This window comes from Patella vulgata, chromosome 5 (assembly GCF_932274485.2).
Source record: "Patella vulgata chromosome 5, xgPatVulg1.2, whole genome shotgun sequence".
In the NCBI taxonomy this organism is placed as follows: Eukaryota; Metazoa; Mollusca; class Gastropoda; family Patellidae; genus Patella; species Patella vulgata.
This window is the reverse complement of record NC_065883.2, coordinates 79,724,968-79,747,465: the sequence shown is the minus strand read 5'-3', so window position 1 is coordinate 79,747,465 and position 22,498 is coordinate 79,724,968. Positions and strand designations below refer to the sequence as shown.

The 22,498-nt window shown below is 38.9% G+C and overlaps 1 protein-coding gene across 1 annotated transcript; it reads left to right on the top strand.

Moving 5' to 3' along the window:
• The first annotated feature begins 11,094 nt into the window (after positions 1 to 11,094).
• LOC126820921 (coiled-coil domain-containing protein 42 homolog) lies at positions 11,095 to 21,813 on the top strand. Its single transcript, XM_050549102.2, has 8 exons — positions 11,095 to 11,282; positions 12,619 to 12,838; positions 15,290 to 15,447; positions 15,985 to 16,067; positions 17,077 to 17,186; positions 17,943 to 18,113; positions 19,374 to 19,496; positions 20,709 to 21,813. The coding sequence occupies exons 1-8, from the start codon at positions 11,206 to 11,208 to the stop codon at positions 20,844 to 20,846; spliced, it is 1,080 nt and encodes a 359-aa protein (XP_050405059.2). The 5' UTR covers positions 11,095 to 11,205; the 3' UTR covers positions 20,847 to 21,813.
• The last annotated feature ends 685 nt before the right edge of the window (positions 21,814 to 22,498 follow it).

The following is a 22,498-nucleotide window of genomic DNA, read 5'->3' as shown; positions in this document are numbered from 1 at the left end:
CTCAAAGCCCCAAACCCCGACCGTAAGCCAGGGGTGACCGACCAGCCCGGCACTCTAGACCACTAGCCCATCCCGACCACGAGAGATCGAAACCACGAGAGGTGATCTTCCAGCTAGGGCTCGAAGCCCGACACTCTACGCCATTAGCCAACCCAACCACGAGAGATCGAAACCACGTGAGGTGACCTTCAAGCTAGGGCTCGAAGCCCGACACTCTACGCCATTAGCCAACCCAACCACGAGAGATCGAAACCACGTGAGGTGACCTTCAAGCTAGAGCTCGAAGCCCGGCACTCTAGACCACTAGGCCAATCCCCCGTCAATTAACTCCTACTTGCACAATTTAACCTCTGCGGTTGAGATCTGTGTGACCAAAAACGCCTGTGGTCGAAACGCTGGTCCACCATACTGACACGTGGTACCAATTTATATTTATTTTAGGGAATTCAGTCTAAATAAAATGAACCTGTATCATTTCCCTTTTTATGTCTGTTTTCAATTTGCACTACACCATTTCATCTATAACATGTTTATGTTCAATTCATCTATAGCACGCTTGTGTTCAATTCATCAATAACAAGCGTGTTCAATTCATCAATGACAAGCTCGTGTTCAATTCATCTATAACATGTTTGTGTTCAATTCATCTAACCGAGAAGGAAATGGAAAAGTGAAAAAACGCTTTGGATGGAAACGTGTTTGTGCAAAACATTCACAATAACAAAACTCTAATTTGAATTAGAGAATTTGACAAAATTTCATTAAGTTATACAACATCAAAAAATGAGAGGGGAATATATAGTAGATTTTTTTATGAGACGAACATGGGATATCTAGAAAAAGGACTATTCTATATCTTTGTGTGCGACCAAATGGCTACATCATCGGATATTCATAAAAAATATATATATTCCAGCTTACCTTCATAATGTGGCGGTTATTTAGAAGTGTTAATCTCTGTAGACGGACAGGTGGTGTTTGAGGTATTCAGATTATAAGAGTAAAGTACATTATCTAAAACCACGTAGTCAGTTTTGGTCTACATTTTAAAGCTGATAATTAAAAGCCTGCACGGTCTAGTTATATTGGACTAGAATTTCTTTCAAAAAGTACCAATAGAATTGACTCAATTATCAAAACATTTCACTAATACATTAATTTCTAAAATGTATAAGGGGCACTCGTAAGATCTAAGGGTAAACTATAAACATTTCGTTAAACGAACATAAATATATAACATTTCCAAGGGGTAAAATATCCCCCGAATGTTTTTATTGTATATTCGTGGCCACATTTCCAACTTTACCTGAGCAATAAGGCTCCTTTCTAAACACAGAATTGAACCCAGGAAATGTTCTCAAAAACGCCACCTGACTTCTGAGATGGTAATGTGTTCTCCATGATTTTCATGTAACTCGTGCTGAACGTGCTGTTCACCAGGACCAGCCCTATAAAATGCACCCCCGCACCTGGTTGAATCATTCACACTACAACGTCAGCGGCATGCCACGACTCACGATAGCTCAGAGGAATCAGGCGCTTGGAAGACTCGACGCTGGCCACACTACCCAAGCCGTTGCCAATCGCTTCCAGGTCAATGTTCGGACCATCTACAGGCTTCAGTAACGCTTTCCGGCCACCAACACCACGGATGACCAAGGGAACACACGGAAGACCCATCAGTACCGATAGTGTGCGCCGACGTCTCACCAGAGAGAAGATCCATTGCCGTAGACCTTACCGTGGACCGATTCTCACCACTCGCCATCGACGTAAACGTCTACAGTTTCCCACCATCACCAGAACTGGCGACACAGCCATTGGAGAACTGTTCTGTTCACAGGTGAGAGTCGGTATTGCGTATCAACTGCAGATAGCAAGACCAGAATATGGCGTCGACGTGTCCAGCGTTATTCTGACCAATGTGTCATGGAACGAGACTCATCGGGAGGTCCAAACATAATGGGTCCTGTGGTGTTCCATAATCTTGGTCCAGGGAGAGGCGGCGGCATCACAACAACAGTGCGCTACATCGATCAAGCTCTCAGACCCCACGTTATACCACATTTCGCACGTCATCGAAACAACGTTTTTCAGGATGACAACGCCTGTGCCCACACCGCCAGAGTTACTTGGGATTTTCTACAGCAGAACCGTGTCACCGTTATGCACTGACCAGCCCGCAGTCCGGACTTAAACCCGATTGAACATCTTTGGGATGTAATTTAGAGGAGACTTAATAACGTCGTGCCGAGACCAAACACAGCCGATGGATTTCGCCAGGCTTTTCTGAGTGTGTGGTTCCAGGTGCCACTCCATGTACAGACACTTGCGGTAGACCCACCAGGTATAGACGGTGTACAGACTCTAAACTTTGTCGTAATGCCTTGGAATTGTGATAAATTAATCACTAATGTGTCAACATACTGTTCACAAATGGCTTTGATCCATTTGATCCCATTTTCCTGGTTGTAAATAACTAATACTGTTTAATAGATAAGTTTATTTGTAACAATACTGTCAATCTGTCCTGTCAATCTGTCCTGTCAATCTGTCCATTCTATCGGTCCTGTCTATCGGTCCTGTCTATCTGTCCTGTCTATCGGTCCTGTCTATCGGTCCTGTCTATCTGTCCTGTCTGTCGGTCCTGTCAATCGGTCCTGTCTATCTGTCCTGTCTATCGGTCCATTCTATCGGTCCATTCTATCGGTCCTGTCTATCGGTCCATTCTATCGGTCCTGTCTATCGGTCCTGTCTATCTGTCCTGTCTGTCGGTCCTGTCAATCTGTCCTGTCTATCGGTCCATTCTATCTGTCCTGTCTATCGGTCCTGTATATTTGTCCTGTCTATCGGTCCTGTCTATCTGTCCTGTCTGTCGGTCCTGTCAATCGGTCCTGTCTATCTGTCCTGTCTATCGGTCCATTCTATCGGTCCTGTCTATCTGTCCTGTCTATCGGTCCTGTATATTTGTCCTGTCTATCGGTCCTGTCTATCGGTCCTGTCTATCGGTCCAGTCTATCGGTCCTGTCTATCGGTCCTGTATATCTGTCCTGTTTATCGGTCCTGTCTATCGGTCTTGTCTATCTGTCCTGTCTATCTGTCCTGTCTATTGGTCCTGTCTATTTGTCCTGTCTATCGGTCCTGTCTATCGGTCCAGTCTATCGGTCCTGTCTACCGGCCCTGTCTATCTGTCCTGTCTATTTGTCCTGTCTATCGGTCCTGTCTATCTGTACTGTCTTTCGGTCCTGTCTATCTGTCCTGGTCTGACAATGTAAACGTTTGTTTCTTTTGGTCGTAAAGTTGACTTCTGTCGTGATGGCTGCCACATGAACAAGAACAAATTGCTGAAATAGATGTAAATAAACAGGTGGTTTATACGAATGAAATGAAATGGGGTTTAATGTCCTACTGTTCTGCTCCGAACTGGGTTAATGAAGCCGGGCATACGCCATACAGTGTGCTATGAGGGAAATTTTGCCCTGTTAGCGACACTATGGCCTACTCTTATATCGAATTTCAACTGTCAACAAGGGATCTTTTATGTGCACGTCAATGTGTACACGGGATCTTGATTTTTCTTCCCATCCGAACGACTAGACAGCTGTCCTTGTCAGGCCCTCCGTCCTGCATCATTTACAAGGTGGGGGGCACGCAGGAAAATCTGGAAGAACCTTTTCGGCCAATGCAGGGATCGAACAACCGACCTCCAGGCTAGCGAGCCAGCGTCTTAGCCACCATGACCCCCGGTGGGTTTTTTTACAGTAACTTAAACATACAAGAGCTAAATCTTCCTATTGCGGGTCTTTCTTTATGTCTGAAATGTTATCTAAATTATTAATTAGACATTTAGTAACTTATCCAGACCATAATCAACTCTCGATGTCATCGCTAGCCGGCGATATTTACTGGATTGGGATCTGATTTGCTGCACAACCTTTACTAATGAATCAATCATGAAATGGATAATCGAGATGTTTTTATCATACCGACTTTAGTAATGATGATCGAGGCTAGGCCGAAAATTCAATTGCTAAATTTTCGGTTCAGAGTGGATCAATTTGACTGAAATTTTCAGCAAATTCGCTTTACATTGTCTATTTTTTTTAACTATTATAGCGAGAACTGTCAGCTCTTTATCTAATCTCCCATAATGTATCTTTAAATGAACTATTCTAAACAATGTATCTACATTCTATGGTGACTACAAAACACTATCATTCAGGGACGGATTAAAGTGGAGGGGAGGGGGCTCAACTGAAGCCTTGGGAGCCAATATTTAAATTCTAATAGAAATTGTACCACAACATAATATGTCAAATGTTACGGTAGAGTTTAACAAGTTAGCCATAAGATATTTTCACACCTGCAGTAAAATCAAGTAGTATTTAAAAAAGATTAATTTTCTGTAACTTACAGATAGTCATGGTATATGTTGTAGAATGTGCACAGGTATTTGGTTGATTACAGGTAGAATTTACACCTGTATCAATAGGTATGGTGTAATGATGTTCACCTGGACTTGTACTCGTTACAGGAAAATTTATACCTACAATATTGAAATAGAACAAATAATTCTCAGCCTATGCATTACTGAAAGATAAAATCAAGGACTAAAACGCATAAAATGCGCGATTCTGCTAATCACCAACTAGAACCGAGAAGAGAGCTTTCTTTGTCAATATCCCCCAAATTATTGCCAAAGGAACCCACAAGAAACGATATGTTATAGATATGCACATCGAAACATCATATTCAAAATTTTAATGGTATCATAAAACAATGAACAAATTATGGATAATTTAAGACATCCAACATATCACAGACAAAAGTGATCTGTTGTCAACTGTGCACAAAGTTTTGAAAAACGTAACCACCAAGGAAATATGTTATGCATATTCCTCAGAGAGAGAGAGAGAGAGAGAGAGAGATGGGGTTTAACGTCCACTCGACACAAACTAGATCATTGCGCGTAGGGGTCTTTAGCAGTGGGAGGAAGTCGGAGGGCCCGGTGAAAACCCACGGGGTTGGACAGGCGACCCTACTCCTTGTCACGTACATCTGGGGAATCGAAACCCCGCCAGTTGACTCAATGACAGACATTATGACACAGCGTGCACGCTCTAACCATTCGGATATTCCCCCCTCGCATATTCTACACATCGTATCTTAAATTTAAAAGATATGATAAAAATATGTTATAATGAGATTACCTAATGGTATTTTATCACCCGTTTGTAGTTGCACCAGTATTTGCCCGGCTCCTGTACCATGTGTTGTATCGACAGTCACACTCAAACTAGCTTTATCTACATATAATATAACCACAATAATTAAATATGCCCACTGCAGTGATTTATGGTGGCTTCAAATGTTATATAAATTATTAATTAAACAATAATTAACTTATCAAGACTTTAATCAACTCTCTAGAAACGAGGCTCGTCCGTGTATTCTTTGGCGTGCACGTAAAAGAAAAACCACTGTCCTGTCACAACTACCCCACTGCATGGCGTATGTCCGTCTCCATTATAGCCGTGTTTAAACAGAAAACCCCAATTCATTTCTTTTCTAACAGGAAATTCTATAACAACAATTTGCACTAAAGTTGAAACAGATTTTACATGCATGGATTAGTCTACCGAAACGTTTGGTCGGTCACCATTTCCATGTACTAAATATATGGCTAAATCTATTTGTTAAGTCCAGTTGAATATGTATCAAGGTCGCTGAGATGTAAATAAGGTTAGGACACGTGATTGTTGACGAGATTGTAGGTTGGGGTTAGGGTTAAGCATTGGGGCTAGGTCCAGGGTTAGGGTTAGAGTTGAGATTAGCGCTAGCCCCGTTTACATCTCGTGACCTATGACGAAACATTAAGCTGGCCTTATCATTTAGCACTAACCTTAAATATATTCAACATCCGGGTGAGTACTAGCCTATCTGGGATCTTGATAGTTTTAGCTTTAGTCCGTTTAGAAATTAAAAAAAAAACTCATTTAAAAGTGTCTTTTGATTTGCCGCTTTGTTCAGTTTACATACTAAAATAAACGACCCACCGTTAATCTTATTGGTGCGGGAGACCTCGGCAGTTTTAATTGTTGCATCACCATTTGGTTTAAAATCACATTGATTAATTAATTCACAGAAATAAACAGAATCCATATCACATCTACAATAAAATAATATTCTTTACTAATATAATTGGGAGTTAATCGATTCATTAGTTAGATAACTGGACTTATATGACGTCTAATCCTCCCTCTTCCCATGGTCAAACTGGAGCCCCGGCTTGGTTCCCCCTTGTCAGTGATGCAGGACGGCGGAGGGCCTGACAAGGACAGCTGTCTAGACCTTTGGATGAGACGAAAAACCGAGGTCCCGTGTATATATTGGAATGCACGTAAAAGATCCCCTGGCAGTTGGAATTCGATATAAGAGTAGGCGATAGTGCCGATGCCCGGGCAAAATTTCCCTCATCGCACACTGTATGGCGTATGTCCGTCTTCATTAGCCCAGTATCGGAGCAGAACAGTAGGACGTCAAACCCCATTTCATTTCATTTCATTTCAAACTGGAGCCACGGTGGCGCAGTGAGTATAGCATTGACTAACCGGGTGGTCATGGGTTCGACCTCGGTGTAAGAAACCCTTCGCTGTTATCCAGCCTGTGTTCTCTTTATCAATGGTGCGGGAAATGGGATGCTCCTAGATGGGACGAAGAACCCCCCCCCCCCCAGTGTACTCAGTGTCGTGAAAGAACCCTTGAAAGTTGTAATTCGAGGACGGGTAGGTGAAAACACCGCTGTCTCGACAAAATAACCCGCATAGTACAACACATTATGCAACGTTCATCTTCATCAATTTAGTTTTATCGCCTTCATTTCCATCGCGAAAGATTCCTTGCTAAGTAATAAAAGCATGTAGATTTTATTTGTTTTCGATTAGCAAAGTAACGTTAAAATCCATGGAACTCTCTGGGTGACGACTGTAATAAAGTTACATATTTAATATTAAACTCTTATAGAATATATACTGAGTAGCAGATTCCTGAAGCAATGGCCCGAGAAATCCCATATTCATTAGGTCCAATCAAACGAAACACTTCGAGAAGTATGACTGAGTAGCTAGTTGTTGTTGTTCTTAGTGTTTAAATTACGCTTCCACCGAATGTGATATCGCAGACAAGTTGTCTTTTTTTTATTTTTATTATCTTAGCGCACGCGCAGGGGTCTTTCCTGTGGGAGGAAACCGGAGTACCCGGAGTAAACCCACGAGGTTGAGCAGGTGCCCCTATCTCCAAGCCAAATACGCTCACACCAGGCATCGAAACCACAGCCGCAAGCCAGAGGTGACCGGCCAGCTAGAGGTCGAAGTGTGACACTCTAGACCACTCGGCCATCTCACCCCCCCCCCCCCCCGAGCAGCTACCATCACAAAGTTAGATATACCGTGGAGAGACGGGGGGGGGGGTAACTCTACAGGACTTAATGAGTAGTTAACAAGTTAGATATACCGTGGAGAGACGGGGGGGGGGGGGTAACTCTACAGGACTTAATGAGTAGTTAACAAGTTAGATATACCAGGTGTGACGTTAAATCTATAGAAATTATTGAGGGCGGTGGGGCGTTAAAATCTGTGGAACTATGGAACTTACTGAGTAGCGGCCTTAACAAAGTTAGATACACCAGCAGACTCTTGACAGTAATTATTACAGCCAGCTTGTTGTTTTTTAGATGGTAAATAACTACATAAACCTGAACAGTCTCCAACAATACCTGTATCTAAATACGTAAAATAATAATTATAGATAAATCAGAAGGGGTACCAGGTGTTCTGTGTAGGATCAAGCACGCGACTGAGTGTATTCTGGGGAAAGAAAGACTGAAGAAAATAACCCTAGCATAACCGAAGTCGAGGACTTTATGTTGATTATCTTGGGCTTCTGATATCCAATATTTAAGACAAAATGAAAATTTAGAATTTGGCATACGAATCACGTGAAAGAATGCTTTCGATCGCCATTTGTAATGAAGCGACTAAACGAAGCTAAACATATCGCCAAAGACTGTCATTCAGTTTGAACTCTTCGTGTATTTCGCCGAAAATAACTGATTAGAAATTACATTAAAATCAGAAACGATTGAATGTAAATCAGCTTATATACATTCATATAACATTATTATATGTGCCAAAGAACGGAGAAGTAGCTCCTTTAAACAAAGATATTGGTGTCGAAGAAATTGCACTATTTAAAGTCATAAAGAAAAGGATAGAAAAACAAGCCAAGGCGGCTTATATTAATTAATTGTTTTATTGTTAAAAAGTATATGGGGAATATTAAATCAACTTTTTGTGTGTTTTTAATACGGAATAAAACGAATATTTTATTTCATTACTATTCTAAAACCCTTTAGATGTATTTGCTATTTGGGTGTAATGGACAGGGTCTCTAATAATGTCATTGTACTATTGTTCAAGCATTTCCAACAAACGAACAAACGGGTTGCAGTTAGTTCAGTATTAGAAATGAATTCAGGAAACTAACGGAGATGTCAAAACTAGACAATTAACTTTGCAATCAAAAGATTTCTCCTTTAATTTGAAATTTTGATTTGTATATAATTTGTAGTTTGCCCTTTTTCTCTATATATTATATATCGTGTATGTTACAGTTTTCAGTATTAACGTGCTATAATTAATAACCCGAACACAAACATCGGCTTTCCTGGAACAAATAACTGTCAAAAACTGAGCTAAAAATAAATTATTAAACAATAGCTGATACACGCCACCATATAATAGATTATAATGGCGAGGCATGTCGTTATAACAATGCTTTAAAGCGCAATAAACTGTAACACCTAGTGTACAGGGGCTAAGGAAAGGGGACGCAGTGACGCGCTTTGCGTCATGGGTTTAAAGTTTTTGCGCCCCTTGAGATTTTGCGACCCCTTTCAAAAAAAAATCACGTAGTTTTCAATGCAGCTTTCAACACTATTGACACACAATTGCCATATCTGTTCAAACAGTGGCTCAGATATACCACAAATCTACTCTACCATGTTTAAAAGGCCCAAACAAATTTCGACTCCAGGAGGAGAAAGGCCCCCGGGTCCCCCTAACGATGCATATCGTGGGTATTTGTGCCCCTTAATAGTAAGTGCAGGGAAACTGCACCACACAAAATTTACACAAAAACAAATACACGGACATGACATCATACTCAGGAAAACACAAACATACAGACAATTAAAAAAAATTGAATGGATCCGGGGGCTAGCCGTAAGCCTCCACTGCGCTGTACAGTCCAGGGTCTGTAGTGACACAGACTTCACTCAAATTTGAAAACAATTAGAAATACAACCCAAACAACCCATTGTGATTCCTCATATAAAACTACGTGCCACCACGCCCCTGCAATACCGTCGGCCAGATAAATTAGTAATTGTTCTTCTATATAATTATTTGTTATAATATATGAAATATTACTTACTCATGATAACATTGAGTATCTGTCCAAGATTTTTATCAGCGAAATAATAACATGATATACATGTAGATGGTGACTGGTATGATTTATTAACAGATGCAACCGATTGAAAAATAATTACACACAGATAGCACGTGATTGTAATATACAGAACCTAAAAATAATAATACACAGAGTTATAGAAAATATATTATATCAGGGGCGGATCAAGAGAGGAGGGCGGGCCAAACCCCCTCCTGGTCAGCTACGTGAACGTAAAAAAATTGTAAAACAGCACGGTCGTGTGCTTTATCCTTTATCGTTAGATGGTGGGATGGGATGGGCATTGTCATCGAATTAATTCATAATAAAAATTGACGTCAAACAGGGTGTTGGATTTCTCTGTTTAAAAAATCTCAGTGTGTATGTATATACGCCAAAATAACGATATAGACCAACCCCACCCCCACCCCCCACCAAGAGATACATTGTCTCAGGTACCGGCACCCCCCAAACCTCCTGTAAAAATACCTGGATCCGCCCCTGTATATCACTGGTTTGTTATTACATATGATACTAACGAAACATCAAGGATGTTCATATTATCTATTCGATCAGTCGGTGTTTAATATATCCATTCGGTCTTTAAGAGCCATGGTGGTTCAATGAGTAAGGCGCTTGTTCACTGACTAACGAGCTAACGAGGTGGTCCGGGTTTCGATCCCGGTGTTGGCCGAGAAAGTTCCGCAGGGATTTTCCAGTGTGGTTCGCCTTGTCAGTGGTGCAGGAGGACGAGGCGGGGAGGGGGGCAAGAAGCTGCGTCTAGTCGTTCGGATCGGACGAAAAACTGAGGTCCTGTGTCGACATTGGCGTGCATATATAAGAACCCTTGACAGCTGGAATTTAATTTCTGTTCGGGCAAAATAACCCTCATTGTACACTGTATGGCGTATTCCCGTCTTCGTTAGTCCAGTTGGCGCAGAAAAGTAGGACGTTAAACGTATCCCACCTCATTTCATTCATTCGTTGCTCAATTAAAAGATTTGAACAGGGATGTTAAATTAATTTATAGGCCTACTCGCAGATTCCTGGATTCAGTTTATTCATTGGGTGCTTCAATTTAAAATTTGTTGTAATTAATTAATTCATTCTGTATCTAATTCATTAATTCTTGGTGATATGCATTTTTGCATTCCATGTCTGATTTTTGTTAATTCCGTGATTTATTTAATTAACTGAAAAAAAATCTGACATCTTTTTCTACAGGTAGCCTAGCTACCTTTTGAAATTAAATTGCATCAATAACTCTTATGTAACTACGTCGAAATAAAAAATAAGAATCACGTCAATCGGTCCCACAAAGGGATTAGAGCTGAGAGTGGATTTGATTAGATTTTCAATAAATTTAATAATTAACACATTTAATCTATCCAATAGAACTACTATATATGTTCATGTTCATGTACCTTCATTTTTTCATCCATTTAAATTGAAAATATGGTGTAAAAAAATATACTTAAAATCTTAGCCGTATTTCCACACAGTTTCATATAACGGTACATATTATAACGGGCACCTGTTAAGTCACATGACCTACTTCTATCACGTGATCATCTCTAAGGAGTAACGTGAGCTTGTTTAGACATGGCGACTTACGGAGATTATTTCTAATTACACATAATGGTTTAGGTATAGAGAATTTCCTACACGTAAAGAAAGAAAAACCTACAAGATAAAATGGCTGCGACAAAAACTTATAAACTAGACTTAGAGCCTCCAAAACGGAATGTGTTCGTGACACAGCTGCACGCGAGGTGAGGATAAATCAGTGGTTAATTTGAGGTGTTGAGTCTTTACAACCAGGTTAATAATTCATTAATTGATGGCTTGATTAACTCGACAAATTATCAAATCAATTATTCATCAGAACCATTTACCGTTCGTTGAACATTGATTTGTTCTTCTTTATGAAATTAAGTTAATTGATACAGTGACAAAAGATATTTTAGAAAATTAAATTAATGGATAGGTTATAATTGTGTAGAATTAGAATACTGCAGATCTAGGCGATGATACAATAGGTGCTTGGATTATATTAATATAACGGGATATATCCAAAAATAGCAGTAAATATTAAAAGGTGTATATCAAACTAATAATCATTCGATTTTGATGTTATCTCTTTGATGCTAGACAACCTGCAATATATATCATATCAACTTATAAAATGTTAAGAATTAATTTATTGCAATAATTTATCAGATTTTTCTGGTCGATGAATTGCAATTGAAATATAGATTTACTTTTTTGTTTTATTGAATTTTAAAGGTCAATGGTAAATCTTCATAAATTTATTAAAAAATGCAAGTAATTATGTTAACATATCCTTTTCATAAGTATAACATGTCAATATTACCTGCAACAGGTAAACAATCTGTGACGTCATTTTAGTCCTTCTGCTTATAGAAATATAGACGAGAATATGAGCAGAATAACTAAAATGACGTCACAGATTGTTTATTGACGGAAAGTTACGACTACCCATGGAAAACGGCGGATATTACTAACGTTGAAATTTACCTGTTGCTGGTAATATTGACATTCAGGTACATATTGTACTGATGGAAGGGAGAGAGAGAGAAATGGGGTTTAACGTCCACTCGACACAAACTAGGTCATTCCGCGACTAACATAGGGTTTAATTTTTTAGTTCAATCATTCGCTTGCGCGTAGGGGTCTTTAGCAGTGGGAGGAAACACTCTTGTCACATACAACCAGGGATTCGAAACCACACCAGTTGACTCAATGACAGGCCTTATGATACAGCACGGTAATGTTAACACACACACACACACCCACACACTCACACACACCCACCCGCCGATGGAAGGGATATGTTGACATAATTACTAGCATTACAACTCAATAAAGCATTCACCAGGTTACGTATGAATTTCATACAATGTAGAAAAATACTTTGTAAATTTGGGTTTGGGAAAAGTTGTCTGATATATCTTGCCTGTTCAGTTCCTCGGATAGACTTTTGTCGTTATTTGAATTATGTTTAAAATCTGCTATTGACTATAGTCTACGATATTCTGTGAATATTTCCAATTTATAAAAATTTGATGTAGATTGTATTTATTGTAGAGATGATGAGGATGACATCACACAGATACCAGTGGTACGAGAACCAGGGCATCGTCTTCTGGAATCCAGCACGAACACGCGCCAAAGAACCCTTCTCTTAAAACAAGAAGTTGAGACTGATAAGGTGGATGCTGAATTAGAAGCCAAACGGCGAGAGTTTAAGGAACGAATGGATGCATGTGAAAAACGAAGAATTGAAGTCCAGAAAAAACAACAAAGGGTAAGACTTCAAGGGTTGACTCTCATAATCTACATGTACAAATGTATGCATGCACTTGCACAACTATTAACTATTGAAACCCCCTTAAGAAAGAAACTAATTTCGCTCAGATTCCTACGTAAAATGAGGGAAGTAGTCTATGCCACCTTTGTTGCGTGCATATACATGTAGCTCCATTTTACAGTTACCAATCAAGGTCATGTTTATTTCTGATGGGGAGGGGCGGGGGGAGTTGAATGGCCGAATAGTTAGTACATGTGAGCTGTATCGTAAGGTCTGTTATTGAGTCAACTGGCATGGTTTCGATTCCTCGGTTATAGGTGATAAGGAGTAGGGTCGCCAGTCCAACCTCGTGGGCTTCCTCCGGTTTACTCCCACTGCTAAAGACCCCTACGCGAAAGTGATTTATTGAAATAAAATCGAACAATATGTTAGTCCCTAAATGACCTAGTTGTGCGGAGTGGAGTTAAACCCTCTCTCTCTCTCTCTCTCTCTCTCTCTCTCTCCCCCCTCTCTCTCTCTCTCTCCCCCCTCTCTCTCTCTCTCTCTCTCTCTCTCTCTCTACTAAAATGTACACAAACTGATTATTTAGCATTTTATTAAGAAAGTAAAAAAGACAACCAAAATATCAACAATAGATAATTACACTCCACTGATTCAGTAAAATTAAAAAGAGACTCATCAAAAGATTGAACTGGCTTGTTTCCATATCGTCTACAGACAATACTTCTGTAAAAAATACTGAACAGAACTGAATCTGCAGATATCCCTTTTTTTAGAGATTCAATTTTCACAATATTAGTTTGCAAGGGATTCAAATGACTATCATCAGATTTAATCAAAATGTATTTCACTGATTAATAATTTTGAGGTTTGACATCCACTTCCACACAGAATGATATCGCAGACTACAATCTGATTAAAATACAGATCTATATTTCGTTTCGTTTTTTATACTTTCGATGGCCTACACTACATGAAGATCTGACCAGTTGTACTGGAAGGTCATGTCAGGGGTCATACGAGTGGCTTTTGACCCTATGACATCAGACATTGATTAATCAATCAGCGTTGATGTTTCTAGTGGTTTACCCACAGTTCCGTGCATCGCACACCAAGAACTCGCCGTAACTTACCGTTTCATTGGCTAATCCTTCACTTCAACCAGAACGACAGTAATATAACAACTCTTTCTTATCCAAGTGTAGTAAAGACAAGTAAAAAGAAATTTTGAACTATAAAAAACAAAATGAAATAGGATCTGTGTTTTAATCTGATTGCACGGAATACAATATAGGCCTACTTGATGTAAACTTAGTTACATATGATTATAACGGAGGAGTTAACAATTGGTGTGTCGATATATTAAAGATTAAATAGAGAGTACTGTCTAGTGATAGCCTTAAACCTTATCTAAAGATTAATCTAGTGTTTAATATCTGAGGGTGTTGGATTTAATCAGGATTAATCAGGATTAGTGATCAGGCAATCTTCCTAGATCAAAAGACAATTAGAAACTGTTCTCAGCTTAGATTAATCATTTAGTACTTGGTACATTGACCACCTCTGTTCCTTGAATGAAAGTAGAGAAAGGTCATATATTAATACATGTACCAATAATTCTCTGGATAGACTAAAACAGTTTGAAACTGGTTTTCCTTATATAGACAGACTCAAACCCGCCCAAGATCACAGTCAGAGGTGCCTATAATGTGGAAAATATTTAAAAAATATCATCAAGCTATGACTAACCTATAATGTCTAAAGACTGTTATGTTCATCTTCGTAAGTGAGATTATCAAATAATTGGTCTGATTTTTAAGCGTCATCATAGACTCGATTGTAGCTACATTTGTACCTAGCCAAAATTAGCGAGCATTGCCACTGGTTGACGGAATCTAGAGTAGTGAACTTTGATCACAATTATTTGAATCCAACCCGTTTCTCACCTTGGTATTATTATATCTACTGAAAGAGAATCGGTTTCAGGTGAGTTATTTGCCCCTAAGTTAGAAATCGGAATCGGACCAGTTATTTTAATGTTATTTTTTATATATTTTCTACATTACAGGAGCCTATGCCCAAGATATGGGAATAGATTTGCGTATTATATATATATATATGTCCATTTAGTAATTTGTGCAAGCGTCACATCTGTGCATGTTACAGGGTAGTGTGGTCTATAAGGAGCCCTGCTTTTTAGGACATTTTGGGGGGGATATAATTGCTAAAGGGTTAAAAAGCGTTGCCATTTCAACACCACATGTGCATTAGAAATACCACAGGCCAATTAGAAATACCACATGCCCATTAGAAACACCACATGCCCATTAGAAACACCACATGCCCATTAGAAACACCACCTGCCCATTAGAAACATCCAATCATTAAGCTGAGATTACTGTACCACCATTTTTATCATCAATATAATAATATTGTTTATATCTACAGATGAAGGACAGGGTGGCAAAGTTTGAAAAATTTATTGAAGAAAATGAAGTAAAACAGAGACGAGCCATACAGAAATATCAACAAGAAGTTCGATTACGAGCCATGAAAAAGTCCGAATTACAAATACTCACTGAACAGCTGGAACAGATAAAACAAAGGTGGGTGTGGTCGATTATTTCACTTGATTTTATATTTGTTATTTATTTCTTGCCATATCGGTGTAGTTTGTCTTGTCCAGAGGTGAGGGTGGGGGGCTTAATGTTTTGCACGTGTGCGTTGTACCATAAGGCCTGTCATTGAGTCAACTGGCGTGGTTTCGAATCCCCAGTTGTACGTGACAAGGAGTAGGGTCGGGTATCCAACCTCGTCAGTTTCCTCCAGGTCCTCCAGTTTCCTCCCACCACGCAAGCGAATTATTGAAATAAAATTGAACCATATGTTAGTCCCGAAATGACCTAGTTTGTGTCGAGTGGAGTTAAGCCCCATCTCTCTCTCTCTCTCTCTCTCTCTCTCTCTCTATCTCTGATAGTTTATGGGTAGTGGATTGTTTGCTAGTAGCGGACATGTTACTGATGAAACATCAATACACTGTTCTGTAGGATCTTCTCTAGAACAATCATTATTTCTCAGTGATGGAAAATCATCAAAAAATCATCCTTTGATGTACAGAAATTTATTTTATTTTTGTTTTTCAGACATCGATCTTTACAGAAGTTATTAGCTCAATATAAAAAATATGAAACGTATTTATTAGCTGTGGTTGAAGCAATGCCTGAAGGTAAGAATGGAAGGGAAAAGAATGAAAATTAAAATTGGATGAATATATTGGAATGAAAGATGTTCTGTGGATGTAATTTGGATGGGTGGATTCAAGGGTAAAGATGGGTGGATTACAATCTGATTACAATACAGATCTATATTTCGTTTCGTTTTTTTATACTATCGATGGCCTACACTACATGGACATCTGACCGGTTCTAGTGATAGGTCGCATCAGAGGTCATATGAGCTGCTTTTATGACGTCAGACATTTGATTAACCAATCAGCATTAATATTACTAGTGGATTACCCACAGTTCCGTGCAAAACACGCCTAAAGCTCGCCATAACAGACCGTTTCATTGGCTTATCCCTCACACCATACAGAACACATCAATGATAACAAGGCTTCCAGATCCTAGTGTAGTGAAGACAAGTAAAATGAAATTTTGAACTATAAAAACGAAACGAAATAGCATCTGTGTTTTAATCTGATTGGGTGGATTCAAGGGTAGGGATGGGTGAATAAATGAGTGGAAACATTTGATAAAAGAGAGAGAGAGATGGGGTTTAACGTCCACTCGACACAAACTAGGTCATTTCGGGACTAACATATGATTTAATTTTATTTCAATAATTCGCTTGCGCATAGGGGTCTTTAGCAGTGGGAGGAAACCGGAGGACCCGGAGAAAACCCACGAGGTTGGACAGGCGACCCTACTCCTTGTCACGTACAACCGGGGATTCGAAACCACGCCAGTCGACTCAATGACAGACTTTATGATAAAGCGCGCACACGCTAACCATTCAGCCATCCAACCCCCCACATTTGATAATAGGCCTTGATTTTAAAGTTTGGATTCAAGAGTAATGATGGGTGAATCAATGAGTGGAACATTTGATAAAAGGCCTTGATTTTAAAGTTTGGATTGAAGAGTAAGGATAGTGAATCAATGAGTGTAAATATTTGATAAAAGGCCTTGATTTTAAGGTTTGATTGATTATAATGTCTGATATCTGTCTTGTAGATTATATTACATCAAGTGAAGATAAAGTTAAAGGTTTAATGATGAGACATCGAACATTAGATGAAGCAAACACAGATTTACTCTCTAATCTGAATGCTATAGGAGATGAAGTAAGTATACTCGCTAATCTTACTAGGGGGGTGGGAGGGATAGATGGCCGGATGGTTAGCGTGTGCCCGCTCCATCATAAGGTCTGTTAGTGAGTGAACTGGCGTGGTTTCAATTCCCTGCTTGTACATGACAAGGATTGGGTCGTCTGACGAATCCTCGTGGGTTTTCTCTGGGTCCTCCGGTTTCCCTCCCATTGCTAAAGATCCCTACATGCTAGCGCATTATTGAAATAAAATTGAACCATATGTTAGTCCCAAAATGAACTAGTTTGTGTCGAGTAGAAGTTAAACCCCATTTCTCTCTCTCTCTTTTCCAATCTGAATGAAATTGGAGATGAGGTTAAGTATGTTACACCTTTCTTAAAGGATCATTTCTTTTCTAAAATGATCTTTTTGTCTAAAATAATGTTGCTGATAGGGACACAGTAAAACTTGGAGCATATTCTGGTCATTGTCTGTCACACTCACACAAATGAAATGGAGTTTAACGTCCTACTGTTCTGCTTTAACTGGACTAATGAAGACGGGCATACGTCTCATACAGTGTGCTATGAGGGAAATTTTGCCCGGGCAGCGGCACATAACTTTACATGGCAAAACTCGTCATGATATATTGCTCAGATTTACAAAACTCGTCCTGATATATCACTCAGATTTACAAAACTCGTCCTGATATATCACTCAGATTTACAAAACTCGTCCTGATATATCGCTCTGATTTATAAAAGAAAAAAGAATATTGTTGATTTGTTTTAGTTTGAGGCCACAAAAGCGAAATTAGATTTACTAAAACAAGAACATAACACGAAGAAACTCTGGTACAACAGTCGACTAGCAGAACTTAAAACTCTAGAGGAACAAAAGAGTGGAAAAAATCAGAGGAAAGAACAAAACTTTTTATTAACCAAAGATAATCTGAAATTTAAGGTAAGATATATATAGTTGATAGTCCGACACCCCAACCAAAGTTTCACCATCAACCAGCTGAATAAAGGGGTTGGATGGCTGAATGGTTAGCGTGCGCGTGCTGTATCATAAAGTCTGTCATTGAGTCGACTGGCGTGGTTACGAATCCCCGGTTGTACGTGACAAGGAGTAGGGTCGCCTGTCCAACCTCCTGGGTTTTTCTCCGAGCCCTCCGGTTTCCTCCCACTGCTAAAGACCCCTATGCGCAAGCGAATTATTGAAATAAAATTAAACCATATGTTAGTCCTGAAATGACCTAGTTTGTGTCAAGTGGACGGTAAACCCCATTTCTCTCTCTCTCTCTCTCTCTCTCTCTCTCCAGCTGAATAACATCCTTGGTATCCCGAATGAGGCTAAGACTGGTTTGAAAACTGGTTTTTGATTAGTTTGTAGAATCAAGCTACAATCAAGGGCAGATAATTTGAATATGTGAATACCCCATGGATGAACCCAGGGTATAATGGAGTAGAACGGAATGAGACCACATGAGATACCAAGGATGTCCGAATAAGAGATATTGGTGTTGTTATCTGTCATTAACAGTCTTTGATAATTAACAGTAGCAATCATTTAACCCCAGTTCTATTTAACAACATTTCTTTCAACTTTTTGTTTACTAGAATTTCAACTTTGTAATCTCACAATAAATATCTGATTTTTATAATGGCCTAGTGTAATATGATAATAGCTGTAGGAGCAAGGGCACATTGACAGTAGTTAAACATAACTCTGATGGCACCTGTCAGGGATAGCGTGTGTCAGGGATGGCACATGTGGGACTAACAAGGAAATCCTATTTAGCCATTTGGATGGAATGAAAACCGAGGCCCACCCTGTGTACACATTGAGATATACATGTAAAAGTAGGCTAAATTCTCTCTTTGCATTGCACACCTAAGTATTGAAGTGAAGAATAAGATATGTAGGTCTCAAAATAGTCACATTATTTCCTTCTTCTTTCTTGTAAATTACGTTATTTTTTTTATGTTTGTGAAACCTGTATTATAACAGGCGCTTGTGACTGGTCCCCAGATCCATTCACTTGATGTATCATTTGTTGTTTATTTCTGGCAATGTCTGTTTGTCTTGTTAGCAGGTTTGTCCTCTTGCTCTTACTATTAATATAACAAAGGCCTTGTATGTTATATTTTTATTACAGAGTAGAGAGTTAGGTATAACATTAATATAACGAAGGCCTTGTATGTTATATTTTTATTACAGAGAACAGAGTTAGGTATAACATTAATGGCTATAGATAATATCTACGAAAAATGTAGAAAAGAAAAAAGTTACGATTTACCAGCAGATAAAGTGAACATTGATGATAAACTGAAACATATAGAGGTAGGCCAATATATATTCTAGTCTAATTTACCTGTAGAAGGTAAACTACAGGTAATACATATAGATACTGAACACAACCATATTTACACCAATTGTTTTAATGATATTTAGTAATTGAACTGGAATATACAGGTGACAATTCTATAGAATACAGTTACTGCTTATTACTGAGCGATGTTTCAACAAGTCTTCTCATAATTACATTACTTTAATTAAGTTAGGGTCCCTTCAAGGTAATTAGAAGGGTATCCCTGGCTGGTCAGCATTAACCAAGTATTGTTATGTACATATTACATGTATGTAGATATTGTTTTGTTGGGACTAACATATGGTTCAATTTTATTGCATTAGTTCTTTAGCCGTGGGGGAAACCGAAGGACCTGGAGAAAACCCACGGGGTTGGACAGGTGACCCTACTCCTTGTCACATACAACCAGGGAATCGAAACCTTGCCAGTTGACTCAATGACAGACCTAATGATACAACGTGCATGCGCCAACCATTCGGCCACCCAACCCTGCTATTCAATAGAATTGTGACCTGTATATTTTTAGACCAGTCTTCCTTTGTTAAATTCAACTTTGATAATATTGTTATTAAAAATCACTCAAATGATGAAATACGACTTCTAAGTGCCCTCTATAATCAATCTCAGTGTATTGAGTTTTTGATACTTCTAAAACTGTTGCTCTGGGGGAGGGGGGTTGGATGGCTGAATGATTAGCATGTGTGCGCTGTACCATAAAGTCTGTCATTGAGTCAACTTGCCTGGTTTTGATTCCCCGGTTGTAAGTGACAGGTTGTAAGTGACAAGGAGTAAGGGTCACCTGCCCAACCTCATGGGTTTTCTCCGGTCCTCCGGTTTCCTCCCACTGCTAAATTTCCCGGTTGTACGTGACAAGGAGTAGGGTCGCCTGTCCAACCTCGTGGGATTTCTCCAGGTCCTCCGGTTTCCTCCCACCGCTAAAGACCCCTACGCACAAGCGAATTATTGAAATAATATTAAACCATATGTTAGTCCCGAAATGACCTAGTTTGTGTCGAGTGGAGGTTAAACCCCCATCTCTCTCTCTCTCTCTCTTTGCTCTGGGGGATGCAGTTGATCTCTTGCAGATTTAAGTAACTTTTCTACTAAAAACAAATGTAGACCATTAATTTCAAAATATTCTGTTTTTAGCAAATTCATATTCATCTTTCTTTTTTTTTTTTCAGTATCATCTGAAGGAAAGAGAACAAGTAGCACATATTGTCCAGACAGACACAGGAACTACGATAGACTCTTTTAAACCAGACTCTCCAAAGCCCTCTAAAGAAAAACAAACAAGAAGTGTCCGAGTGAAAGTGCCCTAATGTGCTGATTAAAGCACAGAAAATTCTACCATTCTAGTGACTTTCCCGTTGTTTTACAATTACTGTGCTTCATTTTCGTTGTGGCGGTCAAGATGTTATATTGACCAGAATCGTACTACGATTGAATTATACGAAATGACGAACCAGGACGTATATGTGCTACAGCTACCATCAAATTGATGATCATCATTTGCTTGATAAAGGCGAGAGTATCATCGTTAATAAACCAGTAATTGTTATTCTATAAATAGTTTTTAGTGTGATATACGAATTGGTTGTGCTAAAACATAACAGTGAAAAAATAAATCAAGTAGTCCTTTCCAAATGCCATATATTTGATCAGTATTCATTTTAAATTTTAAAGATACATTATGGGATATTAAAGAGCTAGCAGTTCTCTCTTTTATAATTAAAAACTAGATAATGTAAAGGGAATTTGCTGAAAACTTCAGTCAAATTCATCCATTCTGAACCGAGAATTTAGCTATTGAAATTTTGCCTAGCCTCGATCATCATTACTAAATCCTTATAAGACATATAGAAATAGATTTCACTAAAAATAAAACACACTTATATGGATATACTACTAAATTCAGAAGTAGTATATCCATATAAGTGTGTTTTATCATTACTAAAGTCGGTATGTAAAAAAACATAGTCTCGATTATCCATTTCCTGATTTAATCATGAGTGAAAGTTGAGGAGCAAATAGGAAATGAAATGAAATGGGGTTTAATGTCCTACTGTTCTGCTCCTATACTGGGCTAATGAAGACGGGGAGCAAATAGGGACCTAATCCAGTAAATATCGGAGGCTAGTGATGACATCTAGAGTTGATTATGGTCTGGATAAATTAATTAATGTCAAATTAATAATTAATATAACATTTCAGACCAGCAATAGGCAGATTTAGCTCTTGTATAATGTATGTTTAAAGATGTCTTGGAAGTAAACATCCTAAAATATATTTTTATTTGTTGTAGTCTGATTATTGTTTATTGTTGTACTTAATTAACATCTGACATACTTTTGTTTGAAGTTAGTGCTCAGATCATGTGATCGTATTGACCAATCAGATTGTCTGTGTTGGAATACCGGGCTTCGTTTTGTGGTGAGTTATGGGAACGTTAAACCCAAGTGTATGAGTGATTCTGGTGTGTTCTTGGAAATGTACGAACAGTAGGTCATGAACAATGTCATTTTTTTTATGGGATTTTGGCAAGGGAGCACCTTAGCCCTGGTCAGGTGATCATTGAATCGTTGTATCAGGACAGTGCAAAGTGGACAAATATGAACCAGTCAGCACCTAATGCTTATCTCCCCTTTAATTGCTTTCATGTCTGCTTCTGTTACCAGGATTCCCCGGTTGAACCTAACAAGGAATAGGGTTGCCTGGGTTTTCTCTGGCTTCTCCTGTTTCCTCCCACTGCTAAAGACCCCCTATGCGCAAGCAAATTATTGAAATAAAAATGAACTGTGTGTTAGTCCCAAACTGACCTGATTTGTGTCGAGCGGACGTTAAACCCCATTTCTCTCTCTCCCTAGTTGAAAGAGGGCGTAAACCTGTAGTAGTAGTAGATGACAAATTGATTTACATAAAAAACTATCACTGGAAGAACAGGGTTTTGATCGCAATTATGTCAGATTAGGGT

Bases quoted from the DNA above. Each gene is read 5' to 3' on its own strand.
- LOC126820921 (XM_050549102.2), top strand. From the start codon at position 11,206: ATGGCTGCGACAAAAACTTATAAACTAGACTTAGAGCCTCCAAAACGG. The intron at 12,839-15,289 runs GTAAGACTTCAA...TTATATCTACAG, and splicing joins TCCAGAAAAAACAACAAAGG to ATGAAGGACAGGGTGGCAAA. The intron at 15,448-15,984 runs GTGGGTGTGGTC...TTTGTTTTTCAG, and splicing joins CTGGAACAGATAAAACAAAG to ACATCGATCTTTACAGAAGT.